We start from the raw sequence: 20,011 nt of genomic DNA on the forward strand, positions 1-20,011 counted from the left end.
CTATGTAAAAAAGTGAAACTGGACCACCATTTTACACCATACACAAAAAACAACTCAAAATGATTAGACTTGAATGTAAGACCTAAAGCCATTACCACTCATAGAAGAAAACATGGGAGGTGAGTGACTTGACATCAGTCTTGGCAATTATTTTTTGGATCTGACACCAAAAGCAAAAGGCAAAAAAAGCAAAAATAGAGAAGTGGGACTACATCAAAGTAAAAAGCTTCTGCACAGCAAAGAAAACCATCAACAAAATGAAAATGCAACTGATAAGGGAAAATTCTGAAATGTCTTAAATTAAGTGACATATCAGTCAGAGAATGAGGGAGAGAGACAAGGGAAGGTCATCAGTCAATAGCCACAGGCTACAGCTAACCAGAAATTTCACTTTCCTGGATGATGTCATTTCAATAATCACCTAGAAGGTCCCCAGAACCACCAAGTCCCCCTTGCCCATGACTAGTGTCTATCACCAACAGTCCACTTACAAGCCTTCTTTCTGGATTCACCACCTATCTCTGGGCTCACCCTGCTTCACATTAGCCCACCTTCCTTATCTATAGCCACTGGGCATTTAAGGAGCTTTCCTTCCTTGATACTCTTCATAAATGTCCTCCATTTCTTGAGCCTGGCACAGTCATTTCTGTTAACTGTCCTTGCTGCTGGTAAAGCAGAAACTTCCTGTTCCAGGACTTAGTCCTTTTACTGGCTAGCATCTGGAAAGGCTCAATAAACCCTTTTATTTCAAACATCTCTTGGTCTCAAGAGTTTTGATTTTTTACAACCTACTGAATGCAGGAAAATATTTGTAAATCATGTATATGATAACGTGTAAGCATCCAAAAAATATAAAGAACTCATACAACTCAATAGCAAAGACACAATCAAATTTCAAAATGGGCAGAGGAACTGAAGACATTTTTCCAACAAAGACATACTAATGGCCAACAGGTACTTGAAAAAGTGCTCAAAAATTACTAATTATCAAGGAAATGGAAATCAAAACCACAATGAGATATCACTTACTCCTGTTAGAAAAGCTATCACCAAAAAGAGGAAACAAGTGTTGGCAAGGATGTGGAGAAAAGGGAATCCTTGTGCACTATTGGTGAGAATACAAATTGGCACAGCCATGATGGAAAGCAGTATGAAGATTTCTCAAAAAATTAAAATTAGAACTACCATATGATCCAGCAAGCTCACTTCTGAGTATTTATCCAAAGGAAATGAAGTTACTATCTTGAAAAGATACATGCATCTGTCTTGCCTGAGGGTTTCAGCCCCAGGCAAGTTTACTATGGATTTGGTGAGACTGAAACATGACAACAGAACATTCTTGGGGTAAAGGGTCTTACACCAAGCTTTAGTCTTCTGGTGGTAGGTCAAGTGCTAGAATCCCGTATGCCTCTGGGCAGTCTGCATGCAGCAAGCCGACCTCTACCTCCAGGGCTCTCCACCACCTTGCAGCCCAGAGCACTGGGAGGAGCTCTTTATTATAGAGTCAGTAATAGCTCACTGTCAACACGTGTGCAAGCCTGTGCCTGAGAGCACTGCATGTGTGCAGTGGGCGAGCAGACCAGCGTCACGTGAGGCTCCTGGCTATGGAGCTTCCATTTTCCCTACAGCATCCCCATATTCATAACAGCATTATTTACAACCACCTAACTGTCCATCAATGGATGAGTACAGAAAGAAGTTTTGGTACACACACACACACACACACACACACACAGTGGAATATTATTCAGCCATAAATACAAAGGAAATCCTGCCATTTCTGACAACATGGATGGACCTTGAGGGCATTACGCTATGCGAAACAAGTCAAAGAAAGACAAATACTATATGATCTCACTTATATGTGTAATCTACAAAACAAAAAAACACCAAATTCATATTGAGAACAAATTGGTGGTTTCCAGAGATAGGGGTTGGAATGAAATGAGTGAAGGTAGTCAAAAGATACAAATTTCCAGTTACAAAATAAGTAAGTCCTAGGGCTGTAATGTCTAGTATGGTGACTACAGCTAATGATACTGTATTGTATATATGAAAGCTGCTCTACTGCTAACAATCTTAATAGTTCTTATTACCAGGAAAAAACAAATTTGTAACTATGTGTAGTGATGGATGTTAACTAAACTTACTGTGGTAAAAATCTCACAATATGTATGTGGCATTATGCTATACACATAAAATTAACAGAATTTAATCCACAAAACAAGTATGAATTACTAGAGGACACACCACTGATTCCATTAAACTAGAAGTTGAGATTGTCACCTGTCTACCTTGGGTTCCTCACTGTCAATAAACCAACAATCAAAGGAGGTCACCGTACCAGCCAGAATAACTGAATTGACTGTTAAGGAGAAATTAGGTTCCTAGGGCACAAAGAAGGTAAGCAGGACTATGTCTGAAATGCAGGAGAGCTTTTGGGATACCTTAGATCTCCTGCATTCCATGACAAATTTTATAATCAATTCCTTTATTTTTTGCTAAATTATAAAACTTGCAGGATTTTATTGCTCAGGAGAAAATGATCAAAAACACAAGGCCAGAAGTGTGATTAGAAAACAAGACTATATGTTTAAGAGTTGTGGTGTTTATTTTTGTCTCATTCTTTTGTATGTGTAAGGGTTAAAACATGGATGAATACAGAGGTGTCAGTGTTACGAGCCTCACTGATGTTTGAAGTTGTGAGAATGCCTGAATCAGCAAAAGTTAACTGAAATTTAAATCTTACAAATAAGCAGAAAATGTAATTTCTGGCAGACTATGGTTTACTCGAATAGTATTGTTTAAAGAGTAAAATACTTTGCAATTTCAGTGAATTTAAATTTATAGCATATGGCAAGGAAGGAGAGTTAGTAGCTATGACTGGTAAATTACTTAACATCTTTGAACCTGTTTCCTAATCTGTAAAATGGGGACACGTGTAGTGGAAATGGGACCTCAGAGAAAAGTCATTTTCCGTCTCCTAAACCACTTTCTCAACCTCCGCGGTACTGGCATTTGTGGCCTGTAATTCTGTGGTGGGCAGTGTCCTGTAAATCGTTTAGCAGCATACCTGGTCCCCACCCACCTCCAGCCTCTATCACCTCTCCTCCAGACATGAGGTTGAAAATGCTCCAGACACTGCTGATTCCCTGGGAGGCGAAGCCGCTACAGCTGAGCGGCAGTGTCCTAACCCCGTTTTTATCCAAAATGGATTTGAGGAAGAAAAAAACAAGTCTCAAAGGAGTAGAATGCCATGGCCCCACCTCAGGTGATTGAGAGGTGTCTGAGAAAAAGGGATGAGGAGTTTCGAGCTGCCAGGGAGTAGCCTTAGTCCTAACTAGTGGATTGAGTATTAGGAGAAGGGGCAACAAGGGGCAAGCGGAAGAGATCAAGAGGCCGAGGTTTAATCAAAAAGGCCCACACTAGTTAGCACTTACAGTGCTTAGCTGACTCCTAAGTAGAATTAACTCCAGATAAACCGAGACTTCCGCTATGCGGAAGGCACTAGGGAGCGAAGTCAGAATCCCGTCCCTGCAGCCGCGGAGTGGAGGCCCCGAGACGTCCTCGCCACCGCCCCACGCCCAGAGGCCTGACGCGAGCCCCACCCCCCGCCACGCCCGGCCACGCCCCTCCTGCCCCCGCCACGCCTCCCGCCCCCGGTCCCGGCATAGCCTCCTCCCGCCCCCTCAGCCCGCGCGCGCCCGGCCCCCTTCGCCAGGCTTGCGTAAGCGGGCCGGGCTGGGTTGGAGGCGCTGGCGCTGCCACGTCTTGGCCGCTGCTCGCGCAGCACCGGCTGCGGCAGCAACCGTGGCGCGGGAGGAGGTGGGACTGCTTGAAGCCGGATCCGGATCTCGTACTGTGTACTCAGGTGGGTGAGAGTCTGTCGGGCTGGAGGGGAGCGCCGACTGCGGGGCCGCTGCCGGTGAGGGGTTTGCGGGCCGGGCGGGTGCCCTGCGTTGGGCCTGCCTTCAGATGTATCAAACAGGTGTGCCTTCTGACCACGGGCGAGGCGAGCTAGGCCGGGCGGGGGTTTCCGTTCTGGCAGTCGGACGTACATCTTCGCCAGCTGGGCGCGCACGGCCGGAGCTGCGGTGGGCACGGTGGCCCGTGGTGTGGCCGTTCAGGGGCGGTTCTGGCAGGGCGGGAGCAGGGACTGGGGACGAAACTCTTTGCTCTCCAAGCTTTGGCGTGGAGAGATCCAGACGGTCGCTTAGTCTGTCGCCATCGGTTTTGAATGAGCACAAACACCCCAGCGCCCCCTTTCACCTTTCCTTTCCGAGGCGCACCTCTGGGGTGTCGGGTGCCACTTGACAGGCATCTGCTCCAAAGATCATCTTCTAACACTGACTAAATCGGGGCTTTCACTGAGGGAAAGGGAGACATCCTTTGTCTCTTTTCCTGGGGCTTCTAACCCTAGAAACACTGAATACTGTGATTTCTATTATAGGAGCTGATGTTTATGTAAGCTGAACTCTTAAAATGTCATATAAACATTTTTAGATGATAGTTTTGGGGTTGATTATGAGATGACTTCTGTTAGGATGTCCACTCATGAACGAATCCTAGAATGGATCTCAAGAAACCATTTAGATCAGTTCTAAAGACAGGATTCGCTGACATCTTTTAGAGTAGAGCTAGCTACCCGTTTGGTAGGATGATGTAAAAGTTGGCGTCTATGGAGTATGGTATTGTAGAGCTGAAGATTGAAGGATTCTAGTTCTACTTCACTCATTTTTTTGTTACCTTAGGGTCAAGTCCTGAAAGCTCCACGCGCTCCAGTTTCATCGTCAGTAGCCTGGGAATAATGCCAGATTCTAAGGGATCAAACTATCACAAAATACTTTTAAAATTCCTCAAGTGAAGTGTAATTGCATAATTTAGTACTTTGGCCAGGCCTGTTAAAATCGTCAATGAATGCCGTGTTCTTTAGATTCAAATTTTAGTCAAATCACTACCGAAATTGTATATTATAGAGGTGTCAAGACATCAAAAATTCCCCCTACCCCTAATCACCTTGTTCATACATAATGTAGTGCTGGTCCAGGAGCTCTTGAGATATGTAAGGCAATTTAGATTTGGTCTTAGATTATGCTTTTTGATTTTAAAAAAATCAACTTTAAAGTCTTTATTTCCAGTGTCTATCACTTGTTGCTCCTCAATTGCTTGCTTCTAGCAGCAGCTGCTCCCCATTTGTATTCTAGTCTATTATGGAGGCTGGGAAACCAAATTGTGAAATTGTGTCCAAAGAATGGTCAATTGAGGGAAAACCTAATGTGATCTTAGTAAAAATGAATTTGGTATTTGTTTTTTGTGATATCACTTGTGACCTCCAGACAAGTCTTAGACCATTTGTTATTCATTCACTAGGCATTTATGAGCTGGGAGGTGTATATGGACCTTGTAAATGCATGCTAATTTAGCAGTAAAACAGGAATGGTTTTTGAGAAATATTTAAGGAGGGTTAGGGTTTACTTTTAAAAATTAATCTAAAATCCATAAAATAAGACCCCAGTCATAGTGATGACATTCAGCTTTAAGCAACTTAGAATTCAGCAATTCTTACTGAAATTTCTTAGTTTTACAGTACCTCGGGGCACCTTAAGATGTTAAAATGTTCTTTTATAAACCAAATAAATTTACTTTCTAAAATCTTTTGAAATTTGGTATCAAATCTTGTTTTGCTTTTACTTGTCCAGCATATTTTTTGGGCACCAGCAGACTTTTACTATATGGGGCTGAAGTAAGAGAAAAGGATGTAACCTTAAGTATGGCTCTGTTTTGTAAAATAGCTCATAAAAATACTTTAATATTAATTTTTGATTATCTGGTTCATGAATTCTTATCTCAACCCAGAATGCTTTAATATATTTTGACAGGGCTGAAATTTTTATTTTCCAAAAATAAGTTACAAGTTCTGCTTTTGAGTAAATTATTAGCTCTTGTAGAATAAAGTAGGAAATTCCTCTTCACTACTGCATATTCAGTACTGAGAGTACAAGTAACCTGTGCAAAAGGAAAATGCAGGGCTCTGTGTTAAAAATATTATCAATAATTTCAAGACAGTGGTGACAGAATTAAGCCAAGTGTGTGGGCCCCATGCAATTGCACAGGGCCAGTGTTTTGCCTGGTTTTGAATCCTGACTCTCTTCCTTATTGGCTGTTACCCTGAGCAAGTTCCTGTGCCCACTTCCTGGTCTGTAAAATGGGGATAATAATGATAGCTCTTTCGTTGTGTTTTTGAGAGTTAACAAATATAAAGCACTAAATAAATGTTAGCCAGTACCATTTATTTTTATGATCTTCATGGAATAGGACAATCTGGTTAAAGAAAAGCACAGGAAGATATTAGTATTTTGTTTAAAATTCACTAGGTAAAATAAAGGCTTCATAATCCTAATTCTCCTTTTTCTCTTGGACATTATTAGCCCTTTTCTGTGTATTTTCTAGGCTACATTTTATTGTAAACTCAGGAAAAAGGAATCAAGTTAACTTTACATTGTCTTAACGTTCATATGTTATGTTGAGATTTTTTTAAACTTCATGGTTACAACTATATACTAAATAGCATGAACATCAAAAAGTTTAAATAGTGTATTGCCTTGCTGAACTTAAATTTTTAATACGTTCTTGCCTCTGTATTTAATGTACACGTTTTACTTATTGACAGATATTTGGCCTGTTATCTGCATATCTGGAAAACAACATCGCTACCCATCTTTCAGAGAATAAACCCAAAAGCCTCAGGGGCTCCATGATCAGGGACTGACACCATTACAATGTATGTGCTAAAATTAACCTATTAAAAAATGTTTCAGACAGACTGTAAGGTTGTTAAGTTTTATATGAATGGTTGTTTTAATCATCATAATTGTCTTTCTTTCAATTCTTAGAACCAGGTATAGTGTTGAGAGCATAACATGATCTGAGTCTTTGAGGAAAAAAAAATTCTCAGTATTCTACATAATAAACGATGACGTTTTACATTTTTTCTTTCCCATCTAAGGATGCTTTTAGTTTAACGAACATGATAGATAACCTGTCGTTCTTTTTTGTAGCCCTTTCACCCAGCATAGTGCCTGACTCATGAATTAAAGGTGAAAAAAATTACCAGAGTTTATAAACAAATTTTAAATTAATTGCTAACTAAAGTATATCTTGTTGAGCACTTGTAATGTGTACACACTGTTGGTTGCTTGTATACTGTAGTTCATTTCATCCTTCCAATAATTGCATCTCCATTTTACAAATTAGAAAGACTTGACATTTGAACACCATCTCTGACTCCAGAGTTCATGCTTTTTCCATGCTTATGTGTAAATTCTGGCTCCTGTAATTTTGTGACCTTGTGCAAGTTATTTATGTCTGCACCTGCATTTCCTCATCTGTTAAAATGGAAATAATAATTCCCATCTTGTAGGATTGAAGTAAACAAATTAGTAATGTGTAAAGTTCTTTAATAATCCCTGGCACATAAGTACAGCAGAAATGTTAACTTCTATTGTTATATCATCCTGCCTTCCCAAAGCTACTATACCCCAGCATTACTTACATAGTTACATTGGGCTATATGGAAGTTTAATTGACTTTTAAGGAAAAATAAGGTAAAATGAGTTGCCCTTAAGCAAGTGACTTATGAAATGGAACATCTGGGAGTTGGGTTTTTGGGAAAATTGTCGTATCATTAAATGGGCTTTAATTTTTCCTGCCTCGCTTCCTTGTTTTTATGGTAGTATGTGGTGGATCTGTATCTTTAAATTCTTTACATCAAAGAAGAGCCAGAAGCAGGTATCAAACAGAATAATTTCATAAACTGGGCATAGGGATAGAAGTGAAAGTTGGAGATTGCTATACAATCTCCTAACAATAATTGTTAGGAAGACCATTTCTTCCAACAACCCTTGTGTTCCACAGAAGTATTCTGCCTCCCCTGAGACTTTTATGTTTTATGTAATGTTTTTCATCACTTCTATCATTATACCTGTTATTTAATCTCAGTTTTATTAGACCACACCTAGTAAGAAACTGCCCATTTCTAAATGTTCAAAAAAGGAGACATACCATAATTGATTTTTCAGTAGCATGAAAAACCCTGGCTATTCTTAAGCTGCTTAGATGTAACTGAGAAACGAAAGATTTTTGGAAAACTGTGAAAACAAAATCCAACAGATAACTCAGTATGAATCTATCATATCTGAGACCAAATATTACAGTGATTGTAGAGGGTAATTTAAGCAAGTTCATCTTGTTCATGGTTCATATTTTTAAAAAAGTTACATGCACATTAAGTTCCCTTAGTGGCAAGTAAGCCAACATACCATTTCTTACCCAAATAATGTAAAAAAAAGAAGAGCCCATGAAAAATTAACTATTCACAGTGGTATGCTAGTAGCATTAGCCCATAGGAAAAGTTTTAAAAGACCTGCTCAAAAATGGAATTTTAAAGTTTAACTCCTCAATTTAGTCCTTTGTTTACTATCTGATAGTAATCATGAATTTTTTATATATCTTTAGTTTTGACATTTGGATGTTAGATTCAGGATAGGCTGAAATAAATCATCTTGCATACCTGCTAAAGAATTTTTCTAATTGCATTAATTTTTATTAAGAAATTACTTTCTTGCCTATCATCATTTTCTTAATATTAAATACCTTAACCTTTAAAATTTTATTTTAGACCTTAACTGCAAAGATGAAACCTGATGAAACTCCTATGTTTGACCCAAGTCTACTCAAAGAAGTGGACTGGAGCCAGAATACAGCTACATTTTCTCCAGCCATTTCCCCCACACATCCTGGAGAAGGTCTGGTTTTGAGGCCTCTTTGTACTGCTGACTTAAATAGAGGTATGGACTCACTTAGTTTACAAATTCTGGTTAGAATTAGAGTTAGCATTCTTTTTTCTTCACAAATGTTATGATGCTGCTGAAAAATAACATTTGACTTTTGGATTATTTCTTCTACTTAAAGTGACTGAGACAATCAATTTCAGCGTGTTGGTATCATGACTATCATGTATATATCATGGACCAGATATTACGGTGAAATATTTCAAATAACTTAAGTACAGTAACACTCCTTTCTAATTATAAAGTCAGAAAGATGTCTCATAAAGTGAAGTTGTCATGTATGATGACACATAAGAATCTTCTCCTTGAAGCTGATGGAATGAAGGTGGAGATTTGACTTAGATAAATTACAAAAAGTTTTGTCTGCAGGCATTTCTTTTTTTAACATCTATGTTCTCCAAAATGATTTCCTTAAATTTTGGTTATAAAAAAATCAACCTTGTATAGTTTTCTTTTTGTTAGGATTCTGAACAAATTAATTTTGGTCAAATTGATTACTCAATGTGTAGAAGATAGGATTCTCAAATTTCTAGAATGTGTTTTTCATGTTAATTTAACATTAATGAAATTAGTTATCTTTAAAGATTGTCTCAACAGATATATTATTTATATTTTATTTTACAAATTATATCATATTTGCTCATAGTGAGAACCTTGCACTTTAAAGTAAAAACCAAAGCGTATATCCGGGGAAATTTGGCATCCCTTGCATTGAGCTTAATGCAAATTACATTGGGAAATGAATATGCTGGTTCTATAAATATTGAATATTAAGGTCAGCCCTATTCCAAAAATCTTATATAAATAAAACATTAATAAAACTTACTTTTCTTTGTTTTATGCAGTGATTATAAAAAGAATAATGGGTTTTGGTTTGTCTTCTAAAATAATTTAAAAATTATAATGGGTTTCAGTTTTTTATCTTTTAAAATAATTTAAAAATTATTCATTACAGAAAGTTTTGGCATGATTGCCCATAATCCCACCAGCTGAATACACTGCTTCTTTTGATTTTTCATTTGCTATTTTCATGACTTTGAGATCTGTTTTCAAAACTAGGTTTTTTTAAGGTACTAGGTCAGCTGACAGAGACTGGAGTTGTCAATCCTGAACAATTTATGAGTAAGTACTACAGCCTCTTTTTCTTGAATGAAAAAAAAAGAGGGAAAAGATTTTAATTTTGTTTAGAGCTGTGTTCAGTGTCTCCTTGTTTTTGTTCAGACAGCTGGAAATCATTCAATAACAAATTACCTATTTTCTTATTTAAATGCATAATGTGACTAAACTGTTCTAGAGTCCAAAAGTAGCAATTACAATGTTTTGTAACAATCTGACTATTTTTAAGATAATTACTGATGCATAGAATTTAGGTGGCAGCTCTACAGATTATTTTCAATTGTGGTATTTTCTTTCACTGGTTAGGTTATTCACAGAAATTTCATCACCAAATCATATCAAGACAATATAAACATACTCTTGTTAAAATGTGCAGTTTTGTTTTATTGAAATGTTGAGTAAAAGTTAAAGAAATTGATTTAAAGTAACTAATTCTATTAAAGTTCTCATTCATTAGTCACAAAAGTAACAACATCTACAGTTTACTCACATCATAAGTGTTGTTCACCTCAAGTATGTGTATTAGTCTTACTTGCTAACATTTTTTTTAAATGTATGGACTATATTCCTGTTGATAGTGATTGCTATCACTATCACTTGGTCATTTTTAATAATCTCTTTAGAAACAAAGGGTCAATTACTATGGTGAAATAGCTTTAAATATCCAGTAACAAAGTCAGTTAATCCTTGTTATTTTTCTGGTACCTAAAGAAGTCTGATGTCTATAACAACAGTTTTCCAATTTCTACAGAATCTTTTGAGCACATGAAGAAATCTGGGGATTACTATGTTACAGTTGTGGAAGATGTGACTTTAGGACAGATTGTTGCTACAGCAACTCTGATAATAGAACATAAGTTCATCCATTCCTGTGCTAAGGTATGTGTTCACATTAATGCTTATGAGTAAAATAAATAGGTGTTTTGAGCAAAACCGACTATGAGTTTCCATTAGACAAATGTTTTCTCATTGCTTCAATATGAAACGATAGCTATATCAACTTGGAAAAGATTCTGTTTCTTAGATATCACTTACTAATAGGCATCTTCCCACTGTGTTCTGAGAGTTATGAGGAAGAAAAGTAACAATATGAATTGTTTGTTAAAAATTGTTCTGTGTTTGGCTTGGTATAGTCATAGAGAAATAAAGTCAGCATGTGAAATTTGGCAGTAATGTTTAGAATCCCTAATGCTATTTTTCTTTTCCCCAAAACAATACTTGCTACATAACTACATGCCTATTATTTTCCAAGTGGTAAAACATTCAGAATACTGTATTGTTCTAATTGTGACATTTTTAATGCCTATAGAGCCCTTTCATTAGTCACGACTCACATGAAATACTAAAGAAAACCTAAGTAATTCAATGAGAATAAGATAGGAACACTTGGAATGTATTGTGAGGTATGAAATTTGGTGGGATTTCTGCACTAGAAACTAATAAGTTGTATTTGGATGTTGAAATAAATTGCTGTTTAGCAGGGAGTAGGATGATGGATGGAGTATGTTCATGACAAGATTACATACATTGGTGGTGTGGATTCTAAGATCTGCTTTAAAACAGGGTGGGAAAATTTAGGATAGAGACAAAACAAGAATAGGCCACAAGTTGATTTCATTAAATTGTTTTCTCTAAAATAAGTTTTGTACTTCGGTTTTTGTACAGTTTACATTTCTTTTTATCAGTGATTGCTTACTATCACTTGTTGGTTTAGCTAAAAACAAAACTACATGCTTAGTCCTTTATAAACATTGTAAATATTTTCAGAGAGGAAGAGTAGAAGATGTTGTTGTTAGTGATGAATGCAGAGGAAAGCAGCTTGGCAAATTGTAAGTAAGCAGAAACAAGGTAACTTTGGATAAATAAGATACTTTTTGTGTTTCAGTTTAGTTTCTTGCAAAGACACATGTCAAAAAAAATAGTTTCCTGTTTGAGGTTCTTTTTAGAGGTCATTCATTATAAGCCTACTCTCAAGCTATAGCTTAGACTGAATTTAATGAATAAATGATTTTTATGTTAGTTTTACCATGAAGTTTAGAAATTGGTAGTGTACTATTTTACAGACAGTAACATCTTATTACCTTTTAATAGTATTTCCCTACTAGTATGAAACAAACTTTTGGCCAAATGATTTGCCTGTTTCATGTTTAAAAGCAAAGGAAATGTTCTTAGTTTTATTAGTTTTAAAATAAAAGTTTTCACTGTATAATCCTTACACATTCATCTAAATCTTTTAAAATAAATAAGAGTTTCATTGGCTTATTGCCTATTTTATAAGACAGAACTTGTTTTTTAATCTCTTTCCTGAGTTTTAAGGAATTCACTCAAGTATTAAGCACCTGCTGTGTACCAGATACTACTCAAGGGATTTGGGATACATCAGTGAACTAAACAGACAAATTCCTAGCATTCTAGTCCACTTAATTGGTCCTTTTATAATTGTGTAACTTGAAGTTGTTCTGCTCTCCAAATGATAGGATTTTTCAGTCTGTGCAAATATGAGAAAACCTTTCAGGTACATTTTTGTATTTTTTCTAGTTTTTTCTCCCTAAGGCAGTAGGATCTTATACTGGCCACATAAAAGTTTGAGTATTTAGTGTTAACATTAATCCTAAAACCTCTTTTTAAAGAGAGTTTAGGGTGAGTTTAATGCTTATCTACTTACAATCTGAATACTTAAATGAAAATAGTGGGAAAGGCCATGATCTAAACCTATTTCTAATATCAACTTGTAATTTTATCTAATATTCACTCATAGTTACTCATCCATTTTTACTAACATGTGCTGTATGCTTCCCCCACTTTTTTTTTTAAATTTCAGGTTATTATCAACCCTTACTTTGCTAAGCAAGAAACTTAACTGTTATAAGATTACTCTTGAATGTCTGCCACAAAATGTCGGCTTCTATAAAAAGTTTGGATATACAGTATCTGAAGAAAACTACATGTGTCGGAGGTTTCTAAAATAAAAACCTTTTCAGACACCCGTTTGCCAAAGGAGCTAATGCAGCTGTGCTGGCTGTATTCTTCCTGGGGTTGAAGAACTTTGTCCCTGCAACTGGGTGACCTCTGTAAAAACTGGACTGAAAAAACTAATGGGACAAGCATAATGACATTTAGAAGATTACGCTGGGCTGGTGGGACATGCTGTGAATTTAGATTACAAAAGATTATTATAAAGGGGATGATTTTTAACCAAAGGAATATATTTTTAACTTGAATCTTTTCTTGCATTGTATTTTTCTAGAGTTTGGTTTCATTTCTTGGTAGAGTATAAGCAGTAAGGAGTTATGTATCTGTTATCTGTACTGCTCACTTGAAAAAAAGCATACAATTGAAAGGCTATTTCTTACCACATTCATAAAATTAGTATTTCTGTTTCAAAGAAACATCTAAATACCATTTAGGGGTATATCATTTCCCATACATTGTATGAAATTGGATGTTTGATATAACTAAATGTAGTACAGTACATTTTTGTTGATCCTGGTACTGGCAAACAATCTGGTCAGCCTTTTGAAGTAGAAATGGCAATTAACTTACAAAATGTTACAAGGTTCAAAGTAAAACAATTTAAATATATATCTAAATGTTTATGTAATTTTAATGTAAAGTACCACATTTATGAAATATAATAATTCATTTGTTTAAGTGCAAATATAAGGTACTTTTAGCAGTGAATTAGCAAATCTTAGCATCTTGTGTATTTCTAACCTGAGTTTTCATCTGTTACATTCTTAAAATGTTGATGGAAACTTTTTTATTTAATGTGATTATAATGGTACTACTGTTTTGGTCACTCCTATTTTGATTTTATTTATTTACTTTTAAATTGAAATAAAAATTAGATAAAACTTTATTGATTCTAATCTTTTGGATTCCATGTTACATTAAACCTGTTCCTATGATGAAGTCTTTGTAGAATCATAATGTCTTTGCTTGTCAGTCTTCTGTTGAACTCTATACTTTAGGTGAAGTTATGGTTCCTATAATTTTAGTTTGTGTACTGTGTAAAATGAACTTGTAAGGACCAACTGTTTCTCATCCCTTTGACTTATATCTACCTCAGCTGGATTTCGGGATTTGCCTCCTTACAGTAAACTAAAGTTGTTTTTCTAAAATAGAAACCCTTCACTGAGAGAGGATGCACTGCTTATCTACCAGTGATCTGTGCAGATGACTTGATCTGTCTCTAGTGAAAGCAACAAAGCTAGTTTTGCCTTTTCAGGAGTCCTACTGCCTTGGCATGACTGTAGCTTAGTATACATTCTAGTAATAAAAAACCCATGTTAGTAAGCCTAAAAATGACAAAATTAAATGCTTTATTACATATCTTACCACTGAACAATTTGAGGTAAGATGGTCTACAAGGTTATTTCAATAAATCCCATTATGTAATGTTCTTAAGGTCCTATCTTAAATCCCCCCCATCCAAAAGTTATTAGTAAGGTAGAATGTATAAAAATTGTATCACTGAGGAAAACAATTTGTTTAGCTTCTGTTAACCAGAGTGTGCTTGGTTTTCTAAGCCATCTTGTGAGTAAACTTGAATACAAAAAAAGTTACACAGAACATCTCATCGTAGATGAACTACATTTGTGAGCTTTGCTTTTGAAAAGGTGTAATTGGCAGTTGAAATATTGTGCCCCAAATATTTTGTGTATTTGCATTTCACTGCCTAAAATGCACATTTTTTTTTACACTAACATTTTGGAAATCTGGATGCACTTTCTGATCATTAGCTTGTCAGTTTATTCAGCAATATTCTGTCTTTTAGTGACATACAAAATAACGGTGTAGTGATGAAATTTTAGATTTGGTGAAGAATATTATGTGGATAGGCTGACAGGTAAGAAGGTACTGTAAAAGCAAAGTGTTTTTTAATGTGCTGGAAGCTAGTCTATGGATGATCTTTACTTTAGACACATATTATCTCACTTCCAACTACAAACTTGTTTAACTACTCCTTAAAAATATATATGAGCTGAAATTTGGGCTTTGTGTAGACTACTGACCATAATTTTTTTATGTGTGACCACAGTGTTTTGGAAAATACCAAATGCTTCTTAATATCCAATGTTCATTCATCTTCATCTGTGGGAGTAAAACTAGGTTACTTTAACCTAGAAGACAACTAGTAAAGAAGTTCTGAGGCATAAGCAGTATAAATGAGCTTTTCAATCTTTTTGAGGTATAATGGCACAACAGTTTTAATACAACCACCAGTCTTCACAAAATAATTTTAATACTTTGTGCCTGGGCTAGCAGCATCTTGCACTGACATTCCTATATATACACATAAGCATTTTATCCAAGTACAAATGTTAAAAGCAGAGTAACTTAAACAATTGCCTATACAAAGGTAAATAGACATTGTAGGTTATTTTTCTTCTTGAATCATTTTTACTGCATAGTAAATTGCAATTACATGTCAGTATAATGTTACTGATCAATAGAATACACTTTGAACTGTGAGGTATGGCAACTCCCTATGAGAGAGCTAACATGTAAACCTGAATATATTGAGTGGTTGTTTTTTTAGCTGCCATGAATGAGTAAGACAAAAAAAAAATCCAGCATTCAAAGACCCAAGAAACTTACTTTTCTAATCAATAAAAAACTTACTGGTTCTCAGCTATTTCCTATCATTTCCTATTGGAACATTGTTGAATGGACAAAGTAAACTGAAGTGAAGCTAGGTTTGTTATGGAATTATGGATTGAACCAGTTATTTTAAAAATCCACCAGGTAACTGCTCATTTACTTTACATTAGGTTGAAAGCCTGATATGCATCCCAGCTTTATAATTCAAGATTGTAGTTAAATACTATGGATTGAACCAGTTATTTTAAAAATCCACCAGGTAACTGCTCATTTACTTTACATTAGGTTGAAAGCCTGATATGCATCCCAGCTTTATAATTCAAGATTGCAGTTAAATACTTCTAATTCACTTAAAATTACCATGGTTATTAGTAAGACACAATTAGAAATCTTATATTTTCTTAAAAAGAACATGCTTAACATTTTCTGACTTCTAAACTCAGATGAAGCACAAAATCCCCCAAAACCAATATTCTGCTCTAAAGTTAAGTGGTTGAGAATTGGTAGCAGAAGTTATAACTGTTTAACATTTCCACCATATAACAGATATAAATAAACAAAGGTAAATGCTGTTTTAAACATCTGATAGATAAGAAATTAACAAGAAACAACTGACAGTAGAAGGTAAGAATACTGCCATTCCAGTTTAAATATTTTCAATATTTAAGTTTCATACTTTCAAAATGGACAGTAAAGCAGTTTTCCTATGTTTTGACTCAGTTTCTGTTTAAATTATACCCAGATTAATGTTTAAAATTGGGTATTATGTCACTTCACATTAAAATGTTCTAGAAAGTAAATCGTGATTGGTTAAATATACTACAGTTAACTATCACAAAACATCTGTGGAAATAAAAGAAATAAAGGAATTACAAAAATAGAACCAAACAGAAAAATAGAAGAGCTACCAGAAGACCTTATAGGTGGAAGTATGGATCCAAATAAACTTGCAATGTTCTTATATGAAAGAAAGAATAAACCTCTTGTCCATGTGAATATACTCAAAAAGATGACAGTCCCTTTTTCTAGTGTTTGTGAAATAATCTTTAATATACAGTGCTGGACAGGCACTTTAGTGACAACGTTAACGAGAGTGGTTAGAAAAAGTGGAAAACTAATAAATAACCAAACCTGTATTTTTGGCCAGACTACTCGAGATGACATGTATATTTAAGAAACTAATTTTAAAAAATCTTAACTGCCTCATCTTAAAAACCTAAATGTACTATTAATGAAGATTCTTTCAAGCAGAGTTTCTGTATCACAGATTACCAGATTGCAAGAAATCTTTGCTGACCTATCCAATAGTGCTCTATATACAGGAAAGCTGTGTTATCTGGCGCTTTACCAACTGGAATTTCTGAATACAATGCAAATCTTGACTCTACTAGACCACCACACCAAATGACCTAATCACATAACAAAATTCAAGACAACAGTGAGATTAACCGTGTGCTGTTTTCAGGGTGGCAAAACGGGAAGAGAAGGGCAACCAGAAGAGCAATACTAGCTGAATGAACATGAATTAACTCTTAGTTAACAATTTAATTAAAAGCAATTTCAATTCATTTCCACCCTCCTGCTGTGCTGAATAAAAAAGCTTTTACTTTACTATTACACCTTAGGGAGGAAACCAAAACAAGTAACTTGGTATAATTGGTTACCTTGTAGTACCTCTTAGTACCAAGGGGAATGTATGGAAATCATTCCCATCAGTAAAGCACCTCAAAGAGGACTGAGAAAAGTGAGATACAAAGTTTTGTTTGTGCTACCCTAAATCAACTATACAAAGTTAAAAATACTCCTCTCCTCCCACCATATTTAAAATAGCAAAAATGTTTCTCTTAGAACAATTTTTATTATGTGTAAATAAAAACGAGGAAAACCAAGGATCCATAAAGTGACTTTGCTAATGCAAATTGTAGGGGAAATTTGGATTAACTCAATGTAAAGAATTAATTAAAACACTAAAATACACTAAAGTCTCCCATAAATCACTTTCCTCAATAAATGCATCTTCAAAGAAAAGCTGGTGTCTGAGCTACAACCACCTCATAGAATCATTAAGACAACATAAAAATGGATTAAATGTTTCTTATCCCAAGTAATTTACTGAGTTTCTTCAAGCCTCAGGCTTTCAGTTTAAAATAATATATGGTTTAAGAAGAAAATAAATTACAAAAAGATGTTAAAAACTTTTCACTACTCTCATACTTACTTAGAGGTCATGAGGATTTATTTTTATTTTTTTAAATGATGCAAGGCACTTTTCTTTTTTGGGCTTCATTTGGAGAAAAACAGTGCTACATTGGTTTCTTATAATCTACTTAGAATCATCTTGGACAAAAAACAAAAAAATGGGCTAAGCAACTCTAAAAAGAACAAACACAACATTTGGCTTTGAAGAAATGCAAAAAAGGAAAGTCACTTGAAAACCTAAAACTCATTTTCGAGAATCTGGTATTATGAAGCAAAGTATATTTCTTTTGTTCATTAAACTATTTTCTAGGAAAAAAATTAGGAAAGTAATAGGAATGGAGGCAATACTTGGATCATGTTAAAGTAAGCATAGTTGGCTAATACCATGATTTAAAGATTATTAATAAGGGATTAATAAGTTTAAAATAAAAGGGTAATTAAGCTATTGAATTATACTAAAGAAGAAATGTGGCAGATTCCTGCATTAATGTTTCTGTAAGAGGTTCCATCATAAAACTAAACTGTAAAATTAGTTTAAAATGTAATATCTAGAACACAAAATAATTTTTAGCAAACTTTAGTAAATTCTTTTGCTATAAATTACCCAGATTTTATAAACAAATCCCCCCTAGCTTGCATCTTGTTTAAAGTAAATAACTTTATATCATACAAATAAATTTCAAGTATGAAAAGTGCATTATTGCAATACCTCTTTGCAAGTCCAAAATTCTTGGTTTATAATAATAATAAAACTGTAACATGTAAAAAAAAAAAAAGTAAAACCTTCAGTGCCATCTGTTGCAGAAGTCCAACATCTTAAAATGTTGCTTGACAAGTTGCAGAGAAACAGATTTGGAAGCAATATATAATTGAAAAGGAACTACCTTGTTTATACCATTTTACATTATTACTGTGTCTAATATTTTATGCTTCCCAAATAGAAATTCACATCCTCTATAATGTTGCTGGAGTCAGCTATTCTGTGCAGTCGCCACTTGCATGTTTCCAAAATCATCATCATCTTCGTGTGTTCTCTTCAAACTGCCTGAAAGTTATTGCATGAATATAACATATGAGGACATGAATTGTTAGAATGTTATAGCTAATAAAAGTTCATTTTTCCTAGAGTTACCAAGTATGTGCACTATGAAAATCCCATGACTGAATTTTTAGTAAACATCAGTAAATTCTTGTGTTATAAATTACTATGATTTATAACATAATAAATATAAATTATCTTTATAACAGGTCACATTTCCCCTCTTGAGAATTAAGTATGTCTTAGGTATTGCATATAATAAGCATTAATTTATAACATAGTTTGAATGAAGAATATTTAAAGAGAAAATGGTACATAAACATGTGGTTACCAAGTTCATGTTTTTAATGGACCATAAACTTGTGACTTAGGACATAAAATTTAAGAAATTGATTTTATATTTGTATGATTTTGTTTTATAGATTATCATTGTCTTTTTGCTTTTACAGATGCTGCCAAAAATGTTTTTCCACTGAAGCTGTGGTTTTATTACCAAAAAGTCTAGAATTATGAGAAAGGATGGCATGTAGCATTACATATAAATAGAGGAACAGAGAAATACAAATAAAGATCCAAAGAGCCTTTAATAATTACTACCTATGACACACTGTGTTTTCTTCTGCAGGAATTAAATAAAAAACACATAATGAAGGCTTGTGTAGAGGAAAAATATATTGTTATCTTTTCATGAAAATAAGCCTGGCCACAATATGCAGAAGAGACTAAATAACAAGAATTTGGAGAGGAGGCCAATGGCCTGAACTAGATTGAGATTAGGGGTACTGTAAGAGGGAAGGAATTTTAGGTACTAAGGAAACACATTACTGGTTTGGGACACTGATTAGAAAGAGGTGGCAAAGGAAAGAGTCAGCTGTAACTAGCGAGTTGAGCTTGAGGGATGGATATATAACATCATTAAAGGCAGTACAATGTAGTGCTGGACTTGTAGATCATATTAGAAGAGCTCAATTTCCAAGTCAAACACTACATATATCATCTGTTCTGATCTTATAAGGATGTTGGTTCATGAACTTTGAGAGAGAAAAACCATAAATTCCTTGAGCACTCAAGTAGTGTTTAAAAAAAAAAAGGGAGAGACAGGGTAGCAAGGTCTTGGAGGAAGGTAAAAGTTAAGAGATTTTGAGAGCATGCTTGGATCATTAACTTTGAAAATGGGGGAGGGGGTGCTCTGAAATAGAGAAAG

The 20,011-nt window shown here is 35.0% G+C and overlaps 2 protein-coding genes and 1 long non-coding RNA gene across 10 annotated transcripts in view; 1 reads left to right on the forward strand and 2 right to left on the reverse strand.

The window, feature by feature from the left end:
* LOC118971957 (uncharacterized) overlaps positions 1-3,569 on the reverse strand; it is a 62,689-nt gene extending 59,120 nt beyond the window's left edge. For both annotated transcript variants that reach the window (XR_005060713.2, XR_012120873.1), the window contains exon 1: positions 3,441-3,569. This is a non-coding gene — a long non-coding RNA (uncharacterized lncRNA). The remainder of the gene's footprint in view (positions 1-3,440) is intronic.
* Positions 3,570-3,704: 135 nt separating this feature from the next.
* Positions 3,705-19,400, forward strand: GNPNAT1 (glucosamine-phosphate N-acetyltransferase 1). Of its 5 annotated transcripts, none has more exons than XM_017662153.3 (7): positions 3,706-3,871; positions 6,671-6,781; positions 8,678-8,846; positions 9,909-9,971; positions 10,717-10,844; positions 11,733-11,794; positions 19,257-19,400. In XM_017662153.3, the coding sequence occupies exons 3-7, from the start codon at positions 8,693-8,695 to the stop codon at positions 19,318-19,320; spliced, it is 471 nt and encodes a 156-aa protein (XP_017517642.1). In that variant the 5' UTR covers positions 3,706-3,871; positions 6,671-6,781; positions 8,678-8,692; the 3' UTR covers positions 19,321-19,400. The 5 variants fall into 5 exon arrangements, with proteins under 5 accessions (XP_017517640.1, XP_017517642.1, XP_017517638.1 ...); XM_017662149.3 differs by lacking the exon at positions 19,257-19,400 and adding an exon at positions 12,787-13,824 and having other exon boundaries at positions 3,711-3,871; XM_017662150.3 differs by lacking the exon at positions 19,257-19,400 and adding an exon at positions 12,787-13,824 and having other exon boundaries at positions 3,867-3,988.
* Positions 15,158-20,011, reverse strand: part of STYX (serine/threonine/tyrosine interacting protein) — a 56,258-nt gene continuing 51,404 nt past the window's right edge. For all 3 annotated transcript variants that reach the window (XM_037016194.2, XM_073211234.1, XM_037016193.2), the window contains one exon: positions 15,158-18,813. In XM_037016194.2, coding sequence (XP_036872089.1) covers positions 18,740-18,813 — 74 coding nt within the window. In that variant the 3' untranslated portion in view covers positions 15,158-18,739. The remainder of the gene's footprint in view (positions 18,814-20,011) is intronic.

The sequence above is a fragment of the Manis javanica genome, chromosome 8 (genome assembly GCF_040802235.1).
Source record: "Manis javanica isolate MJ-LG chromosome 8, MJ_LKY, whole genome shotgun sequence".
NCBI lineage: Eukaryota > Metazoa > Chordata > Mammalia > Pholidota > Manidae > Manis > Manis javanica.